We start from the raw sequence: 25,834 nt of genomic DNA, 5'->3' as shown, positions 1-25,834 counted from the left end.
CACTTGGCCATGAAGCTCAGTAGGTGATATTGGGCTGGCCACTGCCTTTTAGCTTAACTTACTTCCTACAGTTGCTGTGAGGATTACCGGTAAATAAGAATAATCATATGCCACCATGAGCTTGGAGGAAAGGTGGGATATGAATGTAGTAATCAAAATAAAAATGATTTTAGTGTATGGCCTTTGAACAGGGTGACCACAATCCAACATAGTTAAGTCCTTAGAAGTCAATGTTCTGCTCAACAAAGATCACACCCTCCTCAGGGGACCCTTGTGCTAAGTTTGGTGATACCTTGATACAAGTGGCATATAAATTTTATGAAACAAACAGACAGACATCTATAGACTGTATGCTTCCAGGACTGTATGCAGTCCTACTCAGGAATCCTATATGTTTGCATAGAAACAAGTCCCATTGAGTTCAGAGTTTATTATTCATTAAGTGGGCATAAGATTGCAGCCTGAATGAATTTATTCACAGCTATTCCTTTCTTCAGCACACAGCACTTGTAGCAATTTTCCAGGTGTTCTGAAAATCAGTTGATAATGTTGTCTCAGCTCTTTTTATCCTTCAAAGTCATTTTTTTGTAAGAAACCTCATAATGTTTGTTTTCAGTGCCATTCTCCCAGAAAATGTGTAGTGTGGAATGGTTCATAAATCTAATTCATGGCACATTTTCAAAATGCATACAGCCCTATAAAAGCAGTTAAAATAGCAATAGTCTAGGAACAAGGGAATAGTATATGCTTGGTATTAGAGACCTGGATGTTCTAATGAAAACCTCTGTTAGTCACTCATGCAGTCATTTTATTGTTCAGAGTGGTTGGCAGCCCTATTCCTATGCATCATCACAACTGCCCCCTGAGACAAATCATTGCCCCCTTTACAGATAGGGAATGGAAGCTGAAAGTTCTCCAAGACCATCCTTTTTGTTTATGGCTCAAATAGGGTATTGAGGGCAGTTCCCTCAGGGCAGATTTTCTTGCCAATGGACTATCTTTCCTCCCACTTCTTCATATTTTATTAGACCATATGTGTCACACTGAATGAGGGACAGAGAGAGATTAAATAAATATTTTAAATATGCGCACATCAATAAAATAAACTAGCAATTGCCAACATTTTGGGGTCTGGGGCACATTTGGAAATTTGAAAATGGCTGCTGTCAGGAGTGTGGCCTGCCACAAAATGGCCACCGCTTCCAAACGAGGAGGAAAAGGTAAAGAGATGGGAACGTTGCAGCTGTGATGCTGTAGAATATATATATATATATATTCATATATATATATGAATGAATCCAGGAATCCAACTGAGACATGTCTTAAACAGGCAGCAAATCAAAACAGAACGGCAACGGGAGGATTCCTGCATTGCGTTCCTCCACGTTTCCCCCCAAAAAAGTTTATCAAGCTGCCTATCAACTGTTCCATGTGGCTAGCTGGCAGCAAAACAAATGATTCCTGTGCTTCTTTTCCTACTGCAAAACACACATTTTTAAAAAAGCCTCTCAAGCAGCTGCCTGCTGGCTATACTATGTGGCTGGCAGGTAGCAAAACAAAACAAAAAAGTAGCAAGTGGGTGGAGCTGAGGACTATTAAACAAAACAAAAGCAGGAAAAGTGCAGTCTAGAGAAGTGAAAAACACCAGCTCTTTAGGACCCCAGGGGCACCTACTGCCTGGCATCCAAACAATCACAGCTTTGACTTCACTCATTGACTAGAAACACTGATAGGTGGGAGCAGCCAGGCTGGTTCTCCATAACTTTTTTTTCCGCCTAGGAGGGCTAGATAAGTAGAAGAAAAATTCCTGAAAACAAGTTACAGGGATCAATCAGAGCTGCACAAAAAAAAGTATGAGGAAAACTCAGTACATAGAAACCTAACCCTTTGTAAAATTATTACCAAGCAGCAAAAAATGAAATCTTAAAGCAAGGTTTGCTTCTTTCTGTTTGGGTTCTGCAGAAGTTACAGCACAAAAAAGCACCAGAGCAGGAGCAATGAGAAGGTAGGGATGGAACTGCTTGTGTGAAACAGAGATGAAGCTAAGGTGGAGGCTACATTCATATGTAGTTTATTCCATTTCCCCCAGCCTTTCCCTAATTGTTAATTCCCACATTATATTTGAGCTTTCACATGACGTGAAAGCAACTTCCAGAAACATAGCAGAATATAATGCAAGTTCAGAGCTCATTTCCATATTACTGACAAATTGATTTTCACACGCACACACAAACACACACACCTGGCCAGATGACTGAACAATCTCTGAGATTTCTTTTTTAGCTAAGATATGCCTCTAGCTAGCCTAACAACTAAAGCCAGATTTTTTTTACTCACCTACTGGCAATTGCATTTTCTTTCTCTCTGATTCTTATTGGTTTTAGGCAGGAGGCAAAAGAATATTTTGTGTCCAGATAACTCACAGAACTAAATAATTGGAGAAGATTAACTTGGAAATGACAGCTTTTAATATATAAGGTGTTGCTTTTCCAACGGAATGAAATTCCCGGTGAAGAAGAACATCTGTGTTGCTTATTCTTTTAGTTGCATAAAATTTGATACAAGACATGGAAATAGCACAGACAGACAGCCTAGATGTAATGAGCTGGAGGGTCTGGGGCAGGAGAAATGGTTTTACCAGTTTCAAGTCCTCTAGGCAAATATGCCATGTTGCATTGCTCTTATATCTGATGCAATGCAACATAAAATAATACAATAAAAACAAAGCAGTGGTTTATTCCACTGCTATTCAACAATATATATTTATATTTGCAGTTAATGCACAGTTATCCTGTGTATGAAATACCCTGAATGAATTATCACAGAAATTAGAACTGCAAGGACTGTGTGACAAATTCACCCATTTTTGAACAAGGTAATTGCTCCCTCTTCCAGTGCATTCCACGATGACCTTTTCAAGAAGTAGTTATGAGCATCACTTTATATGCCTACTGATAAGATTATAATTGATAGCTAGCATTAGGCTTTAGGGGCTCCAATCTTGGAGGTGTGACCCAGCATTAAAGCCTGTAAACCTGGATCAGTTCATAAATGACAATGAAAAGACAAGACATACTACAAGGAAACAAACACCTTTGGGATAAAGACGCATTTGGGTAGCCATTTATACTAGCTCAAGGTTATCAGGGGAAACAGTGTCTCTCTGGTTGTCTTCTATGTAGCCATAATTCAAAGATACGATATAATAACAATGTACTCCTTTCTTTTGTTTTAGCAGATGCAGGCTTATTCCTTAATGCAAGGTTTCTCAAAGTGGTTGATATTGAGCCCCTGGAGTTTATGGGATTTTGCAGTGGGTGAATAAAAATGTAGGGGTGGAAATGGGATCAAAAAAGACCGGTGGAGACCGGTGGAGGAAAAGAAGTTTACAAATTGTAGTGTGCAAAGAGTAGTTAGGAACTATGAGCCTCAGAAATAAGAGAGATACTACAATACAACAGACCATGGTGCTTTATTTCTAAATATAGGTGAAGATTTTCGCCTTTTAAATGTTAAATATATAGTGAAATTGGTTCAATTTACATTCCTTAGAACTTAGGTTGAGGTCAGTGTGAACTTTAGAAGCTCATCAAGGGGTCAATAAACTCAAAAGTTTGGGAAACCCTGGCTTAATGTGACACCTAACTACCAATTCCAGTTCCCTTTCAAATTAGGAATGGGCTTCCACCGCTCTTAAATTGGGAGCTAGATGGTTACTGGGCTAAATATGCTGCAATGGCAATAGCTTTTCAGTATTCATTAAATAAGTATAATTGACCCCTTTTGCTTGAAGTACTAGCAAGTGAAAGAGCGAAACACTCATTTCTGTGTGGCTATTACTACCATGCCAAATTTAGTGTTCATGCATTCATTTACAGAGCCCTAAGCAACCTAGGTCCAGAGTACCTTGGGGATTGCCTTGACCCTTATATCCCAGCTCAGTCAGTGAGACTCTCTGTAGGAGCGTCATTGGTGAGGCTCAGCCGACAACAAGAAACAAGCCGTTATTGTTATTCACTTACCATTGTGGAATACCCTGCCAACAGAGGTTCAACGGGTGCCTTTTACATAAAATATATGTGCAGGTCAGTAGTGAGGTTAGGGCGCCTCAGTGAGATCACCAGTGTGCCTGAACCACCACAACTCACTTTTGCACAGCCCTGCATCACCCCTGGAACTGTTCCGGGATACAACAGGGTGCCATTGCTGGGAAGCCATGTTCACAGCACTGCCACTCCTCGTTGGTTGCTCCTGCCAAATAGTACTTAAGGAATTTCAACCGTGGCAAACAGAGAACATGACATCCTTCTAGGATGCTTCATGAAAGTCAGATATGCCACTTGAAGGCCTGTGTGACGTCTGTCTCATGGGAACCTCCACTAGACTCCATGGTTTCCTTTCATCTCTCCTTATCCCTGGTGGTAGGAACGCCACTGTTAAAAGAAACGCTTCTTTTCTTATAGGTTGCTGAATAATTAAATTCTTAATAATGCCATATTAACCTTACAAGTAGGGCTTGCACTCTTGCTATTATAGATGTGAGCACAGTGTAATCAACAGGAAGCATTTGCCCATGTCGTAGAAAAATTCTTATCCTGAGGGTTTTGCTTATGCTTCAGAATGACCCCTTTGGGAATTAGTCAAATACTCTTATCCTGCTGAAAATGTTCCTGGGAGATTTTCTGAAAACCAAACCAAAGTTGAACCCTTCCTTCCCACTGATTATCAAGGAGATATTTAGCTGTGACTTGCGCCAAGGAAACCACAAAATTTTCACAATGCCTGTGAAAGCTTTCTTTTTTGTGATGCGAAGACAGTCAATAAAAAAATTAAAAAGGGAGTGGGTAGATGAATACAGATCAAGTCCCCCTGGTTTGGTTTGGTTTGGTTTGGTTTTGGAGGGGGAAGCCTTTACTGTGATGGAGGCTCTACTAAATCAGATTTAAATGTATATGTCATTTGGAATATAGGGAATAGCGTTCTGTAATTCCAAAAAGTCATTGTGAAATTCTTTCAGGGTTCAATGTCCATTTCTGTCTAGTAGGAATTGCTTGTCAAAATCGCTCTCTGAAGCACCCCCTACCCCATTAAAGATCGCTCCAGCTGCTGCATGAAGGACAAATCACACCTCCCTGGAATGGGGGATGATTGGGGAAGGCTGATCTTTGCAAATTCACCCATAGCCACTACATCCTTCCCCGGATTCTGAACAGGCAACTTGAAATCACCAATGGCCCATTGCACCAAAATGCAAAAGAAATTGCAGTACTGCCCTTTGATCTTTCTCTGTGCTTCAAAAGAATTTAGATTCTCAAAAGAAAAAGTTTATGCTACAGAGGACTCTGAGCATCTGCAGAATGCATTTCTCTCTCTGTTCTGTAAATACAACCACCTCTAATACATTAAGAATCTGGACCACTGACTTTCTTTAGGGATGCAGCCAAGTAGCTGTGGCCATAGTGAACTGCATTCTACAGACTTCCAGGCATAGGGGAGTTCTGCATTCCCCAATTTACAGTTTCTTGAATGTCTGCTGCAAAGTAATTCTTGCTAGTTCAGTAGGACCTGCTCCTAAGGAAGTGTGCATAGGATTGCAACCTTAATCAGGGAAGAAGACACAAATAAACCGTTTTGATGAATCTCCCCAGTCTTTCTGGAACCTGCAGCATACAAGCTTGCCTTAATGAAAGGCATTTCTCTAGCATGTTCTTAATTTGTGTATCAGGAGTTCTTGCTTCAGCTGACTGTTTTAACTTACCACGTTAGCAAATGTGAGAACAGCAGTTTGAGAACTGTCGGAGATAGTTAATAGAAAAATAAAATTGTCCCATTGCTAGAAAATAGCCAACTTTATTATAATGCTAATTACTCGTTTTTGATGTCATTCGTATTGCACAAGCATTATGCGGTTACTGGGTTGGCTTTAAAAGAAAGGTAGCTAGCATTATTAAATTATGACATGTTGAGTTTAAAGGACACATGTCCACATACGGACACTTAAGGAACACAACAGAAATGGCTGCAGAGAAGTTCTTTCAACCAAGCTCATTGATAATTGGTGCTGATAGGCACCTCTAATAGCCTTCTCTGACATACTGATCACAACGTTTCGCTTTCACTCTCAATCTTGTTATTTGTGTTACTTGTATTGTTTAAAAGTAAAGCGAAGAACAGAAATGACATTCAAGAGCAAGTATAAAATCAGTGTTTTTGCTTGTGCTTACAGAATTGTAATGGACACTTATTTTCAAAGCTTTCACATTCTTGTTCTGCTTACATCAACATTTCCTTCTTCAAACAGTAGCCCTGTAAATAAGATTCTTTACAGAAGTTGAAACGCTAATAAACTCCGCTGCTGACAGTGGTGACGGTGTAGAGATTTTCCGGAATTCAAGGAATTGCATGCCTTTTGGCATCTAATGTTAGAGTTCTTAACCCCGCTCCTCCCTCAGAAAACTATTCTAATGTGCCAGAATTGCTCAATAAGTTGTCGGCACATTTGCTTTGAAAATAATTAAAGCAAAAAGTCAATGATATGTTTACTTACCTGTGAATAAGTACCATAAAACTTGGTAGGGCTTACTTCTGTGTAGACACATACAGAACTGCACTGTTGGAAGTGTACATTTCAGATCTTTTGCATGTCGAGGTCCCCAGGTCCACCCCAATAACTCACATATCACACAGAATTTTTGTTTAAGATTTTTGGCAATAATTTTGGCCACAGCTTTATTAAAATACAAATTTGTGAGTGGTTGCTTAGGCATTGGTTGTGACTATCTGCCCCCACCATGTGGGACAGACTGACATTCCGCACGATGCGAAAGTCAGAATGGGGGAATACACTTGGGGGTTACGCGGAGCAGGGAACCTGCCCTCACCCCAAATGCAACCAGGAGCTCATTGCTATGGCCCGAGCCCCCTTGACAGAGTGGACAAGCAATAGTTAGCCCCCAATTCCTTTAACGGAATCCCTTGCAGCAGCAGCATTAGAGGGGCAGGCACAGCCAATCCATGCCCCTCAACCAACCAAACCTTAAACCAATGCCTAACCGCGAACCTTACAAGTTGTGACGATTTGCTACGCAGTAGGCAAAAACCAAATGGCCCCAGCCAATCAGCCAGATGGACAAAATTCCTACCAGGCCCCCGCTCCAAAGCAGATGACCCCATGACAGGCATAGCAAGGTCAAAGCGAACAACCCTATTCTAGGGAGGGAGGGACGGGCAATCCGCTGCACGGGCGAAAAGAGGAAGCCCTAGCCTCGTGCAAGGAGTTTTAGCATTTCTGGCTGTCAATCAGTAAATGGCAACATTAACTTCTTCCCAACAACAAGGGAAGCCCCAATCGCATCAGTGGCCAACGATAGGTTAGCCCGCCCCCAACTTTGGAGTGTCCTGGTGGCCCCCACCACAACACGTGCTCTCCATGAAGGAGAACACGCTTTATAAGACTGTGCTAACTTGTCACATCGCTTCAGGATCTAGAGAAGGGACTGGTTCCCTCTCTGCAGCCCATTGTTCTTGAAGGATTCTTGATTTAAATTGAGGAGCTTATTCTGTCCGTTTGAACAAGCTACTTTTCTACCTAAACAAAACAATTGCTTTCTAGTAAATTAAAAAAAAAAGTAATCAAGCACCATAATACATGTTTTTATATCAAACAAAAAATGAAGATGTCAAGAATCCTTCTGCTGCCATCCCACTTACCTGGAAGTAACCCTCATTGAACTCAGTGGGGTTCGCTTCTCATTAGACATGTAGAAAATGGCAATGTTAGTCACTAATATTGGGAGGGGGGGCATAAAAATGATGGGTATTACTTTGACATTTATTTTTCTTGAGTACCAACTTTGAAATGCTATATATATATATATATATATATATATATATATATATACACACACACACACACACACACACAAGACTTTTCTGCAGTAATCTTTGCTTATTCACTTTATTTCTCTGTTCAACAGGTTTTACTGGTAAGCTGTGTGAAACACCTATTGGTGGCTGCTTGTCACGACCTTGTGGCGCTTTCAGTCTCTGTGAAGATGGATTTGATGGTTATCGTTGTTTCTGTGCACCTGGATTTATAGGTAGGTTTGGCTCTAAAGATACTTTAAATTCATTAAGCAGACCCCTTTGTCAGTTTGTTGTCTATCGGTCCTATATGGCTCACTTCATACGCCTGTGGTTCCTGCACGATCATTTATGCAAGAATCTGCTGTTGGATTCCTAAACCAGCAGGGATTATGTGAAGGTGCTAACTGCATAAACACATATGTAGTGGGACTTAAATAAATATATAGTCACTACAATTTGTATGAGAAGGCCCTTTATGAAAGGGCCATAAGAATTTCACAAATAAAAATGATGGCATCCCTTGGCTCATAGAGTTGGTTGGATGGATTGTAAGTGTTGCTCAGTCCAGCAGCCTTTTGGTTGAGGACTTGCTCGGTGTCTGAATTAGATCCTTGTTACAGAGCAGGCATTTGTTCTCTAGTACCAAACCGCATATAGCACATCATGAGAAATTGGCTAAAATTATATGAGAATTTTAAAATAACCCATGGGATCTTAATGTGAATTGTCTATTCATCTATGCACTGATTAAGGGGTGTAGGTTAGGACCATAGGAGGATAAGCTCAACCCAGCAGTTAATCAGGGCTTCGCTTGACCTGGATATTAGGAAGAGGAGACACAGCAATATCTGCAGCAGAATTCTCCTTGTCTCCACTCTCCATCACTCTGCCTTCAGGGTTATCTTTCGCAATTCCCTTGTAACTGGAAATGCATAATACTCATTCCTTTCCCTGTGTCAGTTTGCTATCCTGTCAATCAGAAGTCAAGGAGGAGGACCACATGACCTAGTATCCCTGGCCACTGGAGTTTTCTTTTCACTGTCTACTTGTGCTTCAATATAATTGATTACTGCAAATTGTAAAGTGCTGCTGTGAAACCTAACATGGTTGCTGGATGTAGCTACTTGGAAATCAAAACTACAAGGGTGATTTTAACAGGACTCTGGTACCTCGGGTTAAGAACTTAATTTCTTCTGGAGGTCCATTCTTAACCTGAAACTGTTCCTAACCTGGGGTACCACTTTAGCTAATGGGGCCTCCCGCTGCCACTGCGCCTCCGCCGTGCGATTACTTTTCTCATCCTGAAGCAAAGTTCTTAACCCGAGGTACTGTTTCTGGGTTAGCGGAGTCTGTAACCTGAAGCCTCTGTAACCCGAGGTACCACTGTAGTTCGTGTTGGAAATTCAATATCGGAATTTTGGCAGAAAACAAATTATCCTGGCTTTTGTTAGATGTGGAGTCATTGTTCACCACTTCCAAATGAAATCATAATGACACCAAAAAGTGTACATTTAAAATAGACAGCCAATGTGATTTTTTAATATATATTTGTAGATTTTCACACACACACACACACACACACACACACGTAGAAATAGTCACACAGGTCAGTTGGTTAAGCATCTGTGTTGTAACTATAGTTGATGGTTTTGTTTTGCTTTTTAAAGCATTATTTCTGGTAGTCTCAGTAACTTATATTATTTAACACCAGATTTTGATGTTGTAAATCATGTTTCTACAGAAAAAGTCATCCCTTGGGAGGAAAAGGGTTTATCGTGCTCTACTAAAATAAATACTTGCTGAAACTCTAACACAACTTACCTGGGAGTGAGCCCCTATTGAATTCAGTGGTACTTTATTCTAAGTAAATATATATTAATACATTTATTAAATTTGTATCCCACCCTTCATCCAGAGATCTTAGGGCAGTTTGCAGCATAAAAATACAATATAAAAACACAAAATACATAATAAAAATAAGAATAATCCTCCCTTCCAGACACATTTAAAAGGGTATCCGATGTTAATCAGGCACAGGCTGATTTTCTCTTGGGGCCTAAATGAATGAAGGCACCACCCGAACTTCCTAGGGGGGAACCAGTGCAGAAAAGGGCCATACTCATGTTGCCACCCTCTGGACCTCTCATGGAGGGGGCACACAAAGAAGGGCTTAAGATGAATCTCAGGGTCTGGGTAGGTTCATATGGAGGGGTGAGTCCTTGAGGTATTGCTGTCCTGAACCGTTATAGTTATATAGTTAGACTACAGCAGAATTTACTCCTGAGTAAGTACATATTGAAGAAGAAGTGTATCTGAAGAAGTGTGCATGCACACGAAAGCTCATACTAAGAACTGACTTAGTTGGTCTTTAAGGTGCTACTGGAAGGAATTTTTTTTGTTTTTACATATTGAATGACATTGTTAGTCTTAAGCCTAATTTGAAAGTTAAGCACATGTATGATGGGATAGTGAGCTGCTTGTGCGTAAAAGCTTGATCCCTCTGGGGTTTGGCTGGTCATCCAAACCGAGGCACTAACGGAGCCCCCAAAGCATGACTCCGTCAGTCGCTGGTAGAATCTGACAGTGGGCGTCTACGGAATTTACGCCAACATAAAAGCTGTTTGACGGACATGCGCCTTCGTGACTCTCTGCGTGACAGTTTTCGGCGAAGGGTGGGAGTTCCTAATGGAGGTTTTGTTACCTCTTCGCTGTTCTCACTAGAAGTATCCCAGAGCCTCCCCTCCGCTGTGACTCCTGCACTCCCCCTGCTGGTTCCTTCCTCTGCTGCAGATTCTCTCCTATTCTCCTGGAGCCTGTCCACCACCTGTCCCTCCGATGGCAGTTCCCTGACATCCACCTCCCCCCCAGGGCCCCCTTCACCCCCTCCCGCCTCCTCTCCCACTGGCGGTGAGGGCGGAAAGCCCCTGAAGGAACTCTCCTCGTCATCCGAGGATTCAAACACTTCTAGCCACGGCGTACCGTCTCTCTCCCCGTCTTCCTCTTCTTCGTCGGAGTCGGCTTCCTCACCCACCCCTGACTCTAGGAACCCTTCAAACTCTCCTTCCTCATCGGTGGTCCCAAAGTGTTCCCTTCTAAATCGTGCTACGGGTTGCGGTTTTCTTGGGAAACGCTGATGAAATGTTTCTATTAAGACCTCGTCATTGACTACCTCTGCTGGTACCCAAGTGTTTTCCGACTCTACTTCCCCCTCCCATTCTACCAGATATTCCACCTGATTCCCCTTCCACCTGGAATCAATGATTCCTGCCACGTTCATGTCGCGCTCTCTCTCTTCTATCACGGGCGTTTGGGTGGCCTCTCTCTCACGCTCCCCCCACTCACGTCCCTCTCGGTACGGCGACAGTAATGACCTGTGAAATACTGGGTGTAATTTCATGTGACTGGGCAGCCTGAGTTTGAATGCTACTGGGTTGACCTGCTGTATGACCTCAAAGGGTCCCAATCTTTTGGGTCTCAATTTCTTACTCCCGCCCTTGAACGGTAGTCCTTGGGTGGATAACCACACCCGGTCTCCCACCCTTATAGTTTCACCTTCCCTCCTATTTCTGTCTGCTTGCTTCTTATATTCTTCCTTGGCTTTCTCTAAGTTAAGTTGAAGCTGACGGTGGATCGCTTCCATCTCTTCAAAAAAATATTCCGCCGCCGGCACGCTCCACCTCTCCCCTCCCTCTCCTGGGAATGCCCGGGGGTGACACCCATAATTTGCCAGAAAGGGACTCATCCCTGTGGACACGTTCTCCGCGTTGTTGTAGGCAAATTCTGCTAGAGGTAACTTATCCACCCAATCATTTTCTCTGTCTTTTACATAACACCTCAGGTATTGTTGTAAAATCCCGTTTGCCCTTTCCGCTTGCCCATTTGTTTCTGGGTGCCGGGCAGTTGAGAAATTGAGTTCTACGTGCAGTAAGCTCATAAGTTTCCTCCAGAACCTGGAAGTAAATTGTTTCCCTCTGTCGCTCAAAACCCTCAAGGGGGCGCCATGCAACCTAAAAATATGTTCTACAAACAACTTGGCGGTTTCCTCCGCTGTGACCGCATGTGAACAAGCTATAAAATGACACATCTTGGTTAATAGATCTACCACCACCATGACAGCTGTTTTGCCTTTGGATTTTGGCAGGTCCGTCATAAAATCTATGGATACTGCCTCCCATGGCCTTTCTGGCGTGGGTAAGGGTTGTAATAGCCCCGCTGGCGCCACCCTCTCTCCTTTCGCTCGCTGGCACCTGTCGCAACCCCTGACATATTCCCGTACGTCCTCCCTCACCTTGGGCCACCAAAACTCCCTGGTAACCAACCACATGGTTTTGTGCTGTCCAAAATGTCCCGCTGTGGGGCTGTCATGCAACTGCTTGAGTACTCTGCCCCTCAGTTCCCCATCGGGTATGTACAGTGCCCCTTTGTAATACAATGCCCCGTTCTTTTCTTCAAACCCCCCTGTGTTCTCCTCTGTCCTCCTGAGCTCTCTGAGTTTCTCTTGGGCGTATTCATCGTTCTCAGTACCCTCTATCAGTTCCCTCTGCCCCACCAATGCCGCCCCACACACCCAGCGGTCTTCAGGGATTACATGCCTTGCCTCAGGCGCTCCCTCCCCCTCTAAGTACTCAGGTTTCCTGGAAAGAGCGTCCGCCCTCACGTTCTCGGAGCCGGGCACGTAACGAATCTCAAAGTGGAATTTGGAGAACTCCTGGGCCCATCGCACTTGTCTCTGGTTCAGCACTCGGGCTGTTCTCCAGTATTCCAGATTTTTGTGGTCAGTTCGGACTTGAACCTTGTGCTGCGCCCCAATCAGCAAGTGCCGCCATTTCCGGAATGCTTCATGAATGGCGAGCAGTTCTCGGTCGTATACTGTGTAGTTCCTCTCGGATTTGTTCAACTTCCGCGAGAAGAATGCACACGGTCTCCATTCAGACGTATCTTTTCCCGGCTGGAGAAGAACGGCCCCCACCGCTCGGTCTGACGCGTCAGTCTCTACTCTCATTGGTTGTTGTAGATCCACGTGCAAAAGTTGCTCTTCCGACGCAAACGCCTGCTTTAAACGTTCGAACGCCCGCTGCGCTTCTTCCGTCCAAACAAATTTCTTTTTGCTACTAAGACAATCCGTGATGGGCGCTGTTAAATGGGCAAAGTTTTTGATGAACTTCCTATAGAAGTTTCCGAAGCCCAGGAACCTTTGCACGTCCTTCTTGGTCTTCGGTGTTTTCCATTCCAGTACCGCTTGAACCTTGCTGGGATCCATGGCCAATCCCTTGTCAGACAACCGGTACCCCAGGAATTCCACCTCCCTGGTATGAAACTGACACTTCTCCAGTTTCACCCACAGCCGGTTTTCTCGCAGCTTGCTCAGTACCTCTCTTACATCTCGCACATGCTGCTCCTCATTCTCTGAGTACACCAGGACGTCATCTAAGAACGCTACGCAGTTCTTGTAGAGCAGTGGCCCCAGGACGTGATTCATGAATGATTGAAAGCAGGCGGAGCCCGCTTGTAATCCGAAAGGCATAACCCGGTACTCAAAAGCCCCCAAGGGGGTGAACATAGTGGTCTTCCACTCATCCCCCTTTCTCACACGTATCAAGTTATATGCCCCCCTAAGGTCCAGCTTGGTAAAAATTTTCCCTTTTCTCACCCGTGTTAGAATGTCATCAATTCTAGGCATAGGTTCTGACACTGCATTTAGGCCCCTGAAATCACACACAAGCCTGGGCCTGCCCGTGTTTTTTTTGTCCACAAAGAACACTGGGCTGCCCCCCACCGCTCGTGACTCTCTGATGAAACCTCGCTTGAGGTTCTTGTCAATGAACTCCCTTAACTCCTGCATCTCACTGTCTGACATTGCATACAGCTTGCCCACTGGCAATTGTGCTCCTGGGAGTAAGTTAATTTGACAGTCAAAGGGTCTGTGCGGGGGCAGTTTATCTGCTTCTTTTTCGCTGAATACGTCAATCAAGTCAGCGTATTGTGGTGGCACCCTCCCCTTGTCCATCACTTCCATCCCTGCTAGAGTGGCCCTGGCCCCTGCCTGAGCCTCTCCCTCCTTGCAATGTTCTAGGCAATGTGCTGATCCAAAGGAAACCACTCTCTGATGCCAGCCTACTAGCGGATCGTGTAGTGCCAGCCAGCTCATTCCCAAGATAATAGGAGCTCCTCCCAAGGTGGCTACGTTAAACGCTATCAGTTCTGTGTGTCTTGCCACCCTCATTATCATTGGTACAGTTTGTTGGTTCACTTCTCCTCCCAACAGCTCCCTCCCATCAATCGTGGTAACCTGCAAAGGCTTACTTAACGGGATAGTCTGTATCTGGTGTTCAGCTGCAAACTCCTTACTCATGAAATTACATGAGCTACCTGAATCCAATAGCGCTTTTATCTTCAGTGGGTGTCCGTTTGCCAGTTCCAGCAACACCTCTATCACAAGCGCTGGTCTTGGAGGTTCCGGCATGGGCACATTCACTACTCCCTGGCCTGGCTGCTGTGCCCTGATGTTGGCAACCAGGCGTTGGCTTTTACTTGCTCCGTGATTTCTTCTTCCTCCTTCCCCCCAACAGTTCCCGCCATCCCTTGCCATTCCTTCCTTTGCGGACAGACTCTGGCAAAGTGACCTGGCTGTTGGCAGAGATAGCATCTCTTGCCGCTCTTTCCCTCCTTCTTCCGCCCTTCACTGGTGTTTGAAACTGCGCGCGCGCGCGCTGTTCCAAGTTCCATCGGCTCTGCTGGCGGGAAAGGCTGCTCCGGAATCTCTGGAATGCGGAAGTCCTTCCAACGTTCCCCCTTTCCTTCCCGCTTTTCCATAGCTCTAGCCTCCTGGCGTGCTCCTATGGACAGCGCTGATTTAGTCAGCTGATCCATAGACTCCGCCCTAGGCGCCCGGGAAAGTTCATCTTTCACTGCCGGAGAGAGACCTTCTTCAAACAGCATTTGAATAGGTTCACTAGCAAGGTCCCACCCTAGTCTATGAATCAGCATGGTGAACTCAGTCCAGTACTCACGTACAGATCGGCTCCCCTGTTTACACGCCATTAACTGTCTGCGCACCACCCCCTGCTCGATCTCGCTGGAAAACATCAAGTCCATGGCGCGAAAAAACTTCATAGTGTCCTTTAAGATTTCATTATTGGCTGCCATCAGGGGCCGAACCCAGTCCTTCGCCCCTCCCTCTAGATGGCCAATCACGTACGCCACTCTAGAGTTCTCATCGGGGAAGTCATCAAACAGTAGATTGAGAGCATATTGCATCTCTGTCCTAAAGGCTTGATAGTTCCTGGGATCCCCCCCAAATTTCTGCACCAATCCAGGCACCCGTCTGGCAAGTGGGGTGGTTTTCCCTTTATCCGCATCTTGAGCCCTCCTCTCCTCGAGCCTCGCCGTTTGCAGCGCCAGCTGGACCTCCAACGCCCTGTACCTTTCTTCCAGGCTTGGACCTGCTCCAGCTCCTCCGGTTCCGGCTGGTTCGCTCATGATGCCCTCTGCTTGCACAAGCTGCTTTCAAAGACTGTCAGATTGCTATGATGGGATAGTGAGCTGCTTGTGCGTAAAAGCTTGATCCCTCTGGGGTTTGGCTGGTCATCCAAACCGAGGCACTAACGGAGCCCCCAAAGCATGACTCCGTCAGTCGCTGGTAGAATCTGACAGTGGGCGTCTACGGAATTTACGCCAACATAAAAGCTGTTTGACGGACATGCGCCTTCGTGACTCTCTGCGTGACAGTTTCCGGCGAAGGGTGGGAGTTCCTAATGGAGGTTTTGTTACCTCTTCGCTGTTCTCACTAGAAGTATCCCAGAGCCTCCCCTCCGCTGTGACTCCTGCACTCCCCCTGCTGGTTCCTTCCTCTGCTGCAGATTCTCTCCTATTCTCCTGGAGCCTGTCCACCACCTGTCCCTCCGATGGCAGTTCCCTGACAACATGCTTCATTCTTTCTCATTAAAATTAGGATTTAAAATGCTTGACAATTGCTGAGCCATTCCCTTTGATTGCAGAGAAGTAAGCAGTCATGCCCACCATGATTACAACTCTTAGAGCTGACCTTAAATATACTTTCAGATTGCTAAGGGGTGATTACTCCTTTTATCATTGACCAATATCTTTCTTTTAGAATATTAATTTCAATGGGAAAGCTTTTATATTTTCAAATTCTAGGTTCTAAAAGAATTTCATTCTAAATACCTCTAATGGGTCTGCATTTACCCATGAAAGAAACTGCTGAAAGCAAATGTTTTCTTGGCTCAATAAATCACTACGATCACCTCAAGAAACATACATCATTCCTCTGCTTTATTAAGGGGAACTTGAAAGAAAAAAAATTTGCGAAACAAAATAGACACAGTTAAGCTTCAGCACTACTCAGTCTAAACAGTATTATATCTAAATTATTTGTTTAATATATTTATATCTCTCCTTTCTTCCATGTTGGGATTCTAGGCAGCTTACAGCATTTAAAATTATAATTATATAATGCAGAGTAAAAAAGCAAACTAGTTAAAAACAGCAATTAAAATACTTCAGAGCAGAATTAAAACTAGCAATCAAAACAGTAATCCCAATCTAGCCTTGTTCACTTTTGCAGCTTTGCTCTATGGCTTTTATCCGATAGGTGTAAAGAGCATTGCATGTAAGCATGTGCATGAGCTCTGTGTGAGAGTGAAGTATGTGCTTAACTTTGGGTGGCTAAAGACTGGAACTTCAGCATAATGTTAGATCAAGTTGATCGACCGGGGACTTTGACATACTGTTGGATCATTGTGGCAAACGCCCTTAGGGATGGCCAACTTCCTCAAATTGCCCTCAGAGAACTGAATACCAAAAGGAGTTAGAAATTTATAGCAATTTGTATAGAAAATATGAGTGTTCTGTCTTCATGAGATAATGTTGCCTGATGTTGGTTACTTTTACATCAAAGGTAGGATCCTCTACATGGAAATTAAGACCCGTATTCACTTATACGTTTGATTTTGTTATTTCCATTTGCACTGACCTTTGAAGAATTTCTTAGAAATGTCCTCTTCACTTATTTCAAGGGAATAACTGTGAGACAGAAATGGATGAGTGCCTAAGTGGCCCCTGCCGCAATGGTGGTACGTGTGTCGAAGAGCTTAATGCCTTCAGCTGCCAGTGTTCTGATGGATTTCAAGGTAACCAGAAAATTATCAGCCTTTAAAATGCAGTGGATACAAATAATCATATCTAGGAGATTTATGCACATCCCAGTGCATGTTTAATTCAGAAGTAAATCTCTTTGTGTTTGCTCAAGTAAGTGGGAATAGGATTGTGCCATTAACTTCATCCAAAGCTAGAAATGTAGAATCATTTCATCTATCTCAAATCCTAAAAATAACTGTATTCACAAATCATAATATATTACTGTAAAAATTAACAATAGCAGCCCTTTCAGTTACCTGGTTACTTCAGTTGAGTGCTTTGGTTATCTCCTGCTGATAAATATGTGAAACAAATGCTAGCTTTATTTAAATATGGAAGGGTGTCGCTATTGGGCATGATCCCATTGCTTGCCTCAGGTCTTGAGATGTATGAGCACCTCTGTTGTCACCCGTTGTCCTGTCGTGAGATTGAGAATGAAGGAGAAGATATAGCAAAGGAATCAACAAATTATACTAATTGAAGGAAGAAATGCTAGAGGTCTGGTGGAGGTGTCTATAGCACTGTCTCTTCTGCCTATACTGAATCAGTTTAGATTATGGCAGCCTGAGGATACGGAGAATCTGTTTGAAGAAGTGTGGTCACCCATCTGCCTCCCTGACCCTTGCCCATCCTGGCTTCTTAGAACTAGCCATTGGTGGGTTGACTGGTTGGGACCAGAGAGTGATTGATGCTTCATTGGAGAGGAAGGAGGTACCAGAGGTTGAGAAGTGCTGAGGTGTATAATTTTAGAACTCACCTGGTTTTTGTAATTGCCAGTTTTTTTAAAAATTGTTGTTAATATTGCAATGTATAATTTCATACAATGCAATAATAATAATAATAATAATAATAATAATAATAATAATAATAATAATAGAGTTCTGTGTCCTAAAATGCACACCCAAAACAAGGCTGGGGGCTTTGGCCTGCCAGATGTTGCTGAACTACAGCTCCTATCATCCCTGGCCATCAGCTGTGCTTGCTGGGGCTGCTGGGAGTTGTAGTTCAGCAACATCGGGAGGGCAAAATATTCCCCACCCATGCCTCAGCATATAATACCACAAACTCTCTCAGGTTTTTAACTAGTATAATGTGTTTTTCACGTTTGAAATTTCTCCTTTTACTTTGGCGAGCGTTCATTCACTAGCTTATCAAGAACAGAAGGAAGATTTTCCTTCATGTCACGGCAAATGCAGTCTATTATATTTGTGTCATTTCTTTTCTCTTCCCTTTATATTGATACAAATTGATAAGGAAATTGCCTGCCATGAGTCTTGAGAATCAATTCAGTGTCAGTGAAGTCTTTGTTCTTTGTGTGCCTTCTTAGTAAACCAGTGAAATATCTCGAATAATGCTTTAGAGCGACAGGTTGAAAGTATAATAACGTTACTGACAGAAAGTTCTGAGGAGTAAGTGGCTTTCCATGGAAATGCAAAACAAAATCATAGTCATGATTAAATGTCTGGATGCTGCAAAATATTGTCTTCTTTCCTTCCACTACTTTATAGGCACACTTTGTGAAATCGACATAAATGAATGTCACTCAGACCCCTGTCTCCATAATGCAACTTGTACAGACCTCATTGGTGGATATGACTGTGTCTGCCTTTCTGGCTTCACAGGTGAGTGGCATCCATAATGGATCCTGTTTTCTATGGAAGAGTAGCCTTCAAGATTTGCTGCTGCTTCCTTCTTGTTTCTCTTTATCTTCCCCAACTTAATGGTTCACTTGCATTCCAGAGAAACTGGATTGCCAGCCACATCTGTGAACCTTTCCAAAATAAAAACAGCAGGGCCATGCCTAGAATGGACCGTGACTACATCTATGCAAAGGGATGATAAATATGTGCTTGGTCACTGTTGCCAGAGAGCACTAATCTGTCTCCTTTCTGATGTTTGTTCATGAGCACCTTGGCTCAAAAGGCTTCATTTTGACTGGAAAGGAAGGCTGGAAAGTTCTAGATAGCCAGGATAAAATCCACTTGAAGTTTCCCATAGAAGTTGTCTATTGAAAAGGACAAAAGTCTCTTCAGCCTCCATACACTGCTGTGGGGCCTCCTGAGATAATTAACACTCTGGATCCTGATAGAATCAAAGGAACACCATAGCACTCTTTGGGCATGTTTAAGTTGTTTATTAGAATAATATTAAATGATTTAATAAATGAATGGAAGGGGCCAAGGCAGCCTGCTCCATCCGCTTGCTTTTGTTATTCTCATTGACCTCCATGAGTTTTCTGAGTTTCTCTAAAGCTCCCTGAGTCTTCCTCAACCTACCTGGACCTTCTAAGTCTCATTTGTTAGCAGATATGCACTTCCAGATGGGTGCTAGTTCTTTACAGTAGCGCCCCAAGTGATTCCAAAAGAAGATTCTTGCTATCATGGGCTCATCCTGCATCCAACTAAGTTTTAAGCAAAGTGTACCCATTAAAATTAATGGACCTAAATTTGCCATGCTTATTAATACCTGTGGGCCTACTCTGAATAAGACTAACATTGGATCCAACCCTTAGTCCGGAATGCTGGCTTCAAAAACTGAAACAGTCAGACCATGTAACCTCTGTGGCCTGCAGCCACCTCACTCCTTATCTCCCCTCTTTCCATTTCTAGGTAAGTTAGCCATCAAAATGCTATTTTTTATACTTTCTTAATTTAATAATAATAATCTTTTTATGAAAACCTCTCATCTTCATCTCTATTGCTCCCCGAGTACTTTACAAGGGCCCTTTTTCAACCTTGACTGAAATGAAACAACGTTTTGCATGCTGTGCTCTTTATGTTTTTCCCCATAAGCATACATGGTTTGGGCCAGGCATAGGCAAACTCGACCCTCCAGATGTTTTTGGCCTACAACTCCCATGATCCCTAGATAGCAGGACTAGTGGTCAGGGGTGATGGGAATTGTAGTCTCAAAACATCTGGAGGGCCGAGTTTGCCTATGCCTGGTTTGGGCCATACTTAATGGCCAGACAGTAATTTGTTCTCTGGCAGAATAGAGCCAGGGTTCACTATAAGAAGCAGCTTCACTACACATTTGAGCTAAATCCTCCCCATTCACCAGTCAAATGTGTTGCAGAAGGGCTTATTCCCAGAATACTGAGAAGTAATTTGCAGAGCTGTATAGAGGCACATGTCACCATAATTCAAGGGGAGAATGTTAAGTCGTGAGAGTGTGAAGTAAATAGATTCTGACAATAATATACTGTGTGTAAAGTTCTTATTTGTTTGATTTCGAGGAGATTCTCAGCATGGAATGGATCTGGAATCTTGAGGTACAAATTGAACAATTATCAATTGACACCTGCCTGTCTTAGTAAATTGCTGCATCTTCAATTATCTTTTCAAAGGTATGCACTGTGAAACTGATATAGATGAATGTGCTTCGTTTCCTTGCAAGCATGGAGGCACCTGCATTGACCAACCTGGTAATTACTACTGCCAATGTGTGACTCCATTTAAAGGTAATGAACACCGAGGGAGAAGGGAAAGTAAACATAATTAACTTTAGAAAGCATTTCTGTCACTTGTCTGAACTCATTTCACTCTTCCGAGCAGCATTATTAGGCCTTTATTTTCTCAGAGCGAGCTTCAAAAGTGACCAGCCAATTATCTCTGAGGCTGTGACTAATGTGAAATAAACTTTGTTTATTCATCTGCTGAAAGAGTTCAGTTATTTATTAGAAGAGATGCTAACAAACATAGGAGAGGATCTTGGTAGCACATGGCCTCTTGGAAGGAAGAAAGGTATGGGCCATTTAACTTACTGATGCGGTGCTCAGGAGAAGCGCAGGAGAGGCTGGAGAGAAGCTGCTATCAACCTCCCCTCTCAGGCTGCCTGCTTGGATTGAGTTAAGCAATCCTGTTTGCTGCAGTTCCTTATGTGCTGAAGTTAATAAAGTTGCTACTAGCATATTTTTGGCCTTGTGCCTTTCTGGAGTGCGGGGACCCGTTCTATAATAGCACAAGTTTCATCAATGTTATGCATAACAAAGACTAACCAACAAACTTCCAGTACTTTTAAAATACAATTAAAACTATGAAATTAAATCAATTTAACTATCATATAAAATCAGCAGGCAGTAAAATAAACACAGGGCACCTCCTTAAGGAGGTGACAAATGTCAACACCCTTCCGGATATTCACTCATGAGTAGGATGTTGCCCTGGCCATCAATCTGAACATGTGGAAATTCAGTCTTAAAGGGGAAAACAGAGAACCAAATCAGCTGGACCAAGTTGGATGGGGTTAAAAAATCATTAGACAAATTTGTGGAGGATAAAGCTATCAATGGCTACTAGCAGTCATCTGTACCAACCAAACTCTCTTGAGGGTTTTTTTTGGGGGGGCACTAAGGAAAGGCCTGGAATGAGACACCGAGGTTGGAGCAGGGGAAATCATTGGGGGCTACCTTGCCCAAATGAAAGTGCCTTTTCAAGTTCCTTTGGGTGCAACACATAGCCCCTGTTGAGAGTTGGAGAACAAAGCACACCTAACCATAGATCAGGAGGTTGTACCCAGTGCTGTTTTTCTAGGAAAACAGGTCTGGAACTCACCACAAACACTTCCCTTGTTCTCTTATAGTGGCAATGACACTTACCTGAGAGGTGCCGGAACTGAGTCCTGGCTGAAGAAAAGCCCTGGTTGTATCTATTTTTAGGGTCATACATTGTGCTATATAAAAGATCTTAATGTTCACTCATCTAAGCAGAATGCCATGGTTTGTAAATTTTAGAATCTTCCTTGTCTAATTCTGTCTGGGCACTGCTATGCTTCCCCCTTCCTAAAGGAGATCTGTATAAACACAGTTTATCATTTCTATAGAGAGGGCTAAGAAGATGTCCTTGAAAATGATGGGGTTATAAACCTGTCACCTTCTTTAGTCTTCTGAACAACAAGAAAAGGAATAAGTACATTTTTTCCTACCCAATGGCTACCTAATTGAGCTGTGCACATTTTTCAGAACTTCCTTTGGGGGCAATTAGCCTCTCTCACTCTGGATATAAGCCACTCACCCTTGCTTCTACTTCTTCTTTTTCTTCTCCTTTACGTTTGTTGCTTCTTTCTTTAAGGATATCTTGATGATATTTCCAGAGACCATATTTTATAAATCTTCCATTCTCTTAGTTTTCTTGTCTATGCATTGGTATTCTGTCTGTCCACCTTCCCCCCAAACTCAAAATTGCTTCACTTTTTCTCCATTAGACAGAACTCTCTTGATAACTAGCCTTTTCAAGTTGCACAGCACCAGTGTGCGCATGGTCCCCCAGCATGTAATTTTTATATGTAGTGGGGCTCAGGAGTGAGCACTGATCTCACTGCTCCACTCCATTGCATATTCAACTTGAACTGGGGCCTGCATAAACAAACCCCTCCAATGTCAGCCTAACTCATGCAATTAAATCCCCATGAAAAAGGAATCTGCAAAACACGAATGCATTCAGGAGTATCTTAGTCCTAATGGCACAGAGAAGTAAACACAATGCACCTTTTATCTCCAGAACACCTGGTGATCTTCAGCTAGTAATAGTGATAGGTTTTGAAGTCCTGAGCAACTAAAATGTGTCAAATGACCAGGCTTATTTTCCTTATTTCCTTATTTCCTTATTTTTTAAGGAAAAAAATAAGTATGAAAGGTGAATTCCTGGATGCCAAGATCCAGATTTGGGGCAAATACTGTTTGGTGAGAGAACCCCCACAGAGATTTAAAAACCACAAAATATTCAGCAAATAAAATGTGGAAATATAGGCTTTTAAAGTTGCCCTTGTGAGTTTCAAAACTTCCCTCTTCCCCCATCATAAGAAAAGACCACACGTTTGGTAAGTTAAAAAATGGTTTATCTACAAACTGCTCAAAGGTCAGGTTCATGAACTTTGCCATACACCTGTCAGAAAAGTTGTGCAGGCAGTAAAATTTGGCTTAGCTGTAAATTGGTGAAAGTGCTTAAATTATTTGTATAGAAACTCAAGACAGGCTTGTTAGAGCCATGCAGGTAAGCTTGAGCAACCAGCTTACCTCTTCACATGTTGAGCTTTTCAAGCAGACTGGGCGAGAACAATAGGCCTGATTACCTAGTTCCTCCAAAGGTGAGGGGAAGTAGACATAGCTAAGCCTGGCAGAACAGCTTACTCTGTGATACTAACTTCTTCATGCATTAATTAGACTTAAGCATGATGGTTATATGAGGCTGGCTATCCCACACAGGTAATGCAGCAAATGGCTACAAAGCCACAGTTGGGTTTAAGAAGAAGAATACAGCACCAAGTATGAAATGAAAAGTACATGACTATGTATCAACAAATCCAGTATATCTGGGGTATGGTAAAATATTTTTTTTTTTATAATAATTTTTATTAAGGTTTTCCAAATTAAAACAAATCAAAACAAATTAAATCCAATCTATAAACTTTTTGCCAATAACTAGGACTTCCCCTCCCTACCCCCTCTTGTGTTCCAAATCTTCCAAATAAGCAATTAAATTCAACAAGTTCTTATCCCCAAATTACACTCTTCATCAATAACCCAATTTATCCAAATTCCCATCCCCTAAGATCGATCTATACCCTTCCACGAGTTTCCCCCTTTCAAACATAGTACAGATGGAAATAAGATAGATATGAATAGTAATTTTACAGCCTTTGGATTCCAATTTTCCCTCCCCTCTTTCCCCTTTGCGTTTCACCTGTCCCTCCACTTCTAATATCTTCCTGGAGTTCCCACATTACACTATGTCCCTCAGGTTCTTTGCCAGTCTTTAATTACGGATGTCCAATCATAGAAGGAGTCTATCAAATAAGGGCCCATTTCTTCTATCCAGGTTTTTATATCCAGGAGTAAAAACTCCAATTTTGTATCCATAAGCTTGTCAAACCTGAATATCCCAAATGTTCCCCCAGCTCTGTCCAGTTCTTGTTATTTCCTTGTTCTTGTCAATCATTCTCCTCCTTTTTATTTCTCTGTTCTCCCACAGAAATGTTCTTTTTCCAAAAGTTTCTAGTGTCTCTGCAGAGGCTTGTTATTCATGGAGCAAAGCATTGCATCATGTTCCTTTCATTTTCCAACAAATAGTTCCATTGTTTCCTGTAGTGTGTAGACCTCTGTAGACAAAATAATGTTCCATTCCTGCAGTTTCCCAGGAGATTAAAAGTTCCATTCAACTGTTCAAGTTTCCTGTGAAAAACACATGCAATATCCCTCGGCTCCTCTAGGTGGATTGCAGTAACAAAGTTCCCTTCCAGAATCGCATCCACCAGACCAAGTAGCTTGTTGGCCGATATTTAAAACAGTTTATATTCAATTTATAACAAATATAACCGGCAAAGTCCTCATAACAAAGTCTCTATTTTAATCTTCCTTTTTGACAGCTCTTTGACAGCTGTCAAAACCTCCATCGCTTTTCTCCAGGCAGTTTCACAAATCGCTCCAGGGATTCCGGGGGGGGGGGGGGTTGCTTTTTTTTAAAACAATTCCACTTTTCTCCTCCAGCTCAATCTTATAATTTTCCCTCGCGAAGTTGCTGATTCGGCAAGATAAGGTTACACTCGATCTTAGTTGTCCAGTCCTTTGTTTTGGCTCTTCTACAATTTAGGGGTGGGCTGACTTCCTTTTTTCCGCCTCCCCCGTTCGCTCCGAATTTTAAAAATTTATCCCCTTTTTTTAGTCCATATTCCAATTACTCACGGGTTCTTCTTTAGAGCCGAATTTTCAATAGAAGAAGTCAGCGCTCTCCGCCGGATGGCATGCGGCTGCGCTCGGCAGGGATAGCAGAGAACTCAAAGCACCACGCTTCTCCCCGGCACCCGATCCGTAGCCTTTAAAAAGGCTCCTTCACGAGTCGGGAGAGCGCTAACGGTGCCAGCCGAGTCTCCATGTCCACGGCCTCCTCTGGCCGTGGTTTTTAAGGGTCCCCGCATCGCCGGTGCGGTAGGACCCAGCCCCTGCCAAGCCGGCTCCCTCCGGAGCTCGGAGGGAGCCCGCCATTCGGCGATGGCGCCGACCCGGAAGTCGCCTGGGGTATGGTAAAATTGAGTAAAAATTGGTTTTAAAAAAGGATAAATTTGCTCTATGTAAGGCACCTGGAACAATTTTTCTGTTCTATTAGCCATTTTCGTTGCTGAAAGGAGACAAAGATTCATAGCATGTTCATGTCTGAATATAGCCTAGTACAGTATTCTTTAACATTCAAAAACTGCAGAATGGTTGAGTGATTTGAGGTAATATTCTTTTAATTATTTCCATGATGTCAGACAAAGAAAACTGTTATTTGATCCAAAATGTTTCGTGACTCAGTCATTTATTTATTTTTTGCTGTGCTTTAGTTAAAAAACAATGTGTTCCTGTTTGTTGCAGCCCCAATGACATGTCCCCAAATATATACCAAATAAGATTAAAGCTGAAATTGTAATTGACCATTAAACATTTTGTAAAAAAAGGTAAGTCAACAAGACCAGCTCAGAGGGGGAAATGGAGAATAACTAGAATAATAATAAGAGTTTTCAGTATAGGAGATTGTTATGGGTAGTGGTAATTAGAAATTGGATTATAAGTAAAAGGTTTTTAAGTGCTCGTGACAGAGGCGAGACAGGAGAGTAAAGATAATGGACCAAATGAACAATTAGCTTTCAGTGATCACAGACTACACATTTTGTGATATGGCTCAATGGAGAGTTGCAGCTATCATAACACAAATATCTCTCAGATCTGAGACTCTCCTGAAATATGAAAGCAATATCTCCCAATTTAAAACACATTATCTCTAGTTGCTGCAGGTTTTGGTGCAGCATTACCAAATGATTTTGTTAAATCCATTTGGAT

The 25,834-nt window shown here is 42.8% G+C and overlaps 1 protein-coding gene across 1 annotated transcript in view; it reads left to right on the top strand.

Annotated features, from left to right (window-relative positions):
* Window positions 1-25,834, top strand: part of EYS (eyes shut homolog) — a 491,695-nt gene that overhangs the window by 7,989 nt on the left and 457,872 nt on the right. Inside the window, exons 3-6 of the mRNA XM_083729676.1 lie at window positions 7,977-8,099; window positions 16,902-17,015; window positions 18,531-18,644; window positions 20,369-20,482. Coding sequence (XP_083585802.1) covers window positions 7,977-8,099; window positions 16,902-17,015; window positions 18,531-18,644; window positions 20,369-20,482 — 465 coding nt within the window. The remainder of the gene's footprint in view (window positions 1-7,976; window positions 8,100-16,901; window positions 17,016-18,530; window positions 18,645-20,368; window positions 20,483-25,834) is intronic.

Source organism: Podarcis gaigeae (assembly GCF_964106915.1).
Source record: "Podarcis gaigeae genome assembly, chromosome: 3".
In the NCBI taxonomy this organism is placed as follows: Eukaryota; Metazoa; Chordata; class Lepidosauria; order Squamata; family Lacertidae; genus Podarcis; species Podarcis gaigeae.
The sequence above is the reverse complement of the archived record's forward strand: the minus strand, read 5'-3'. Positions and strand labels throughout refer to the sequence as shown.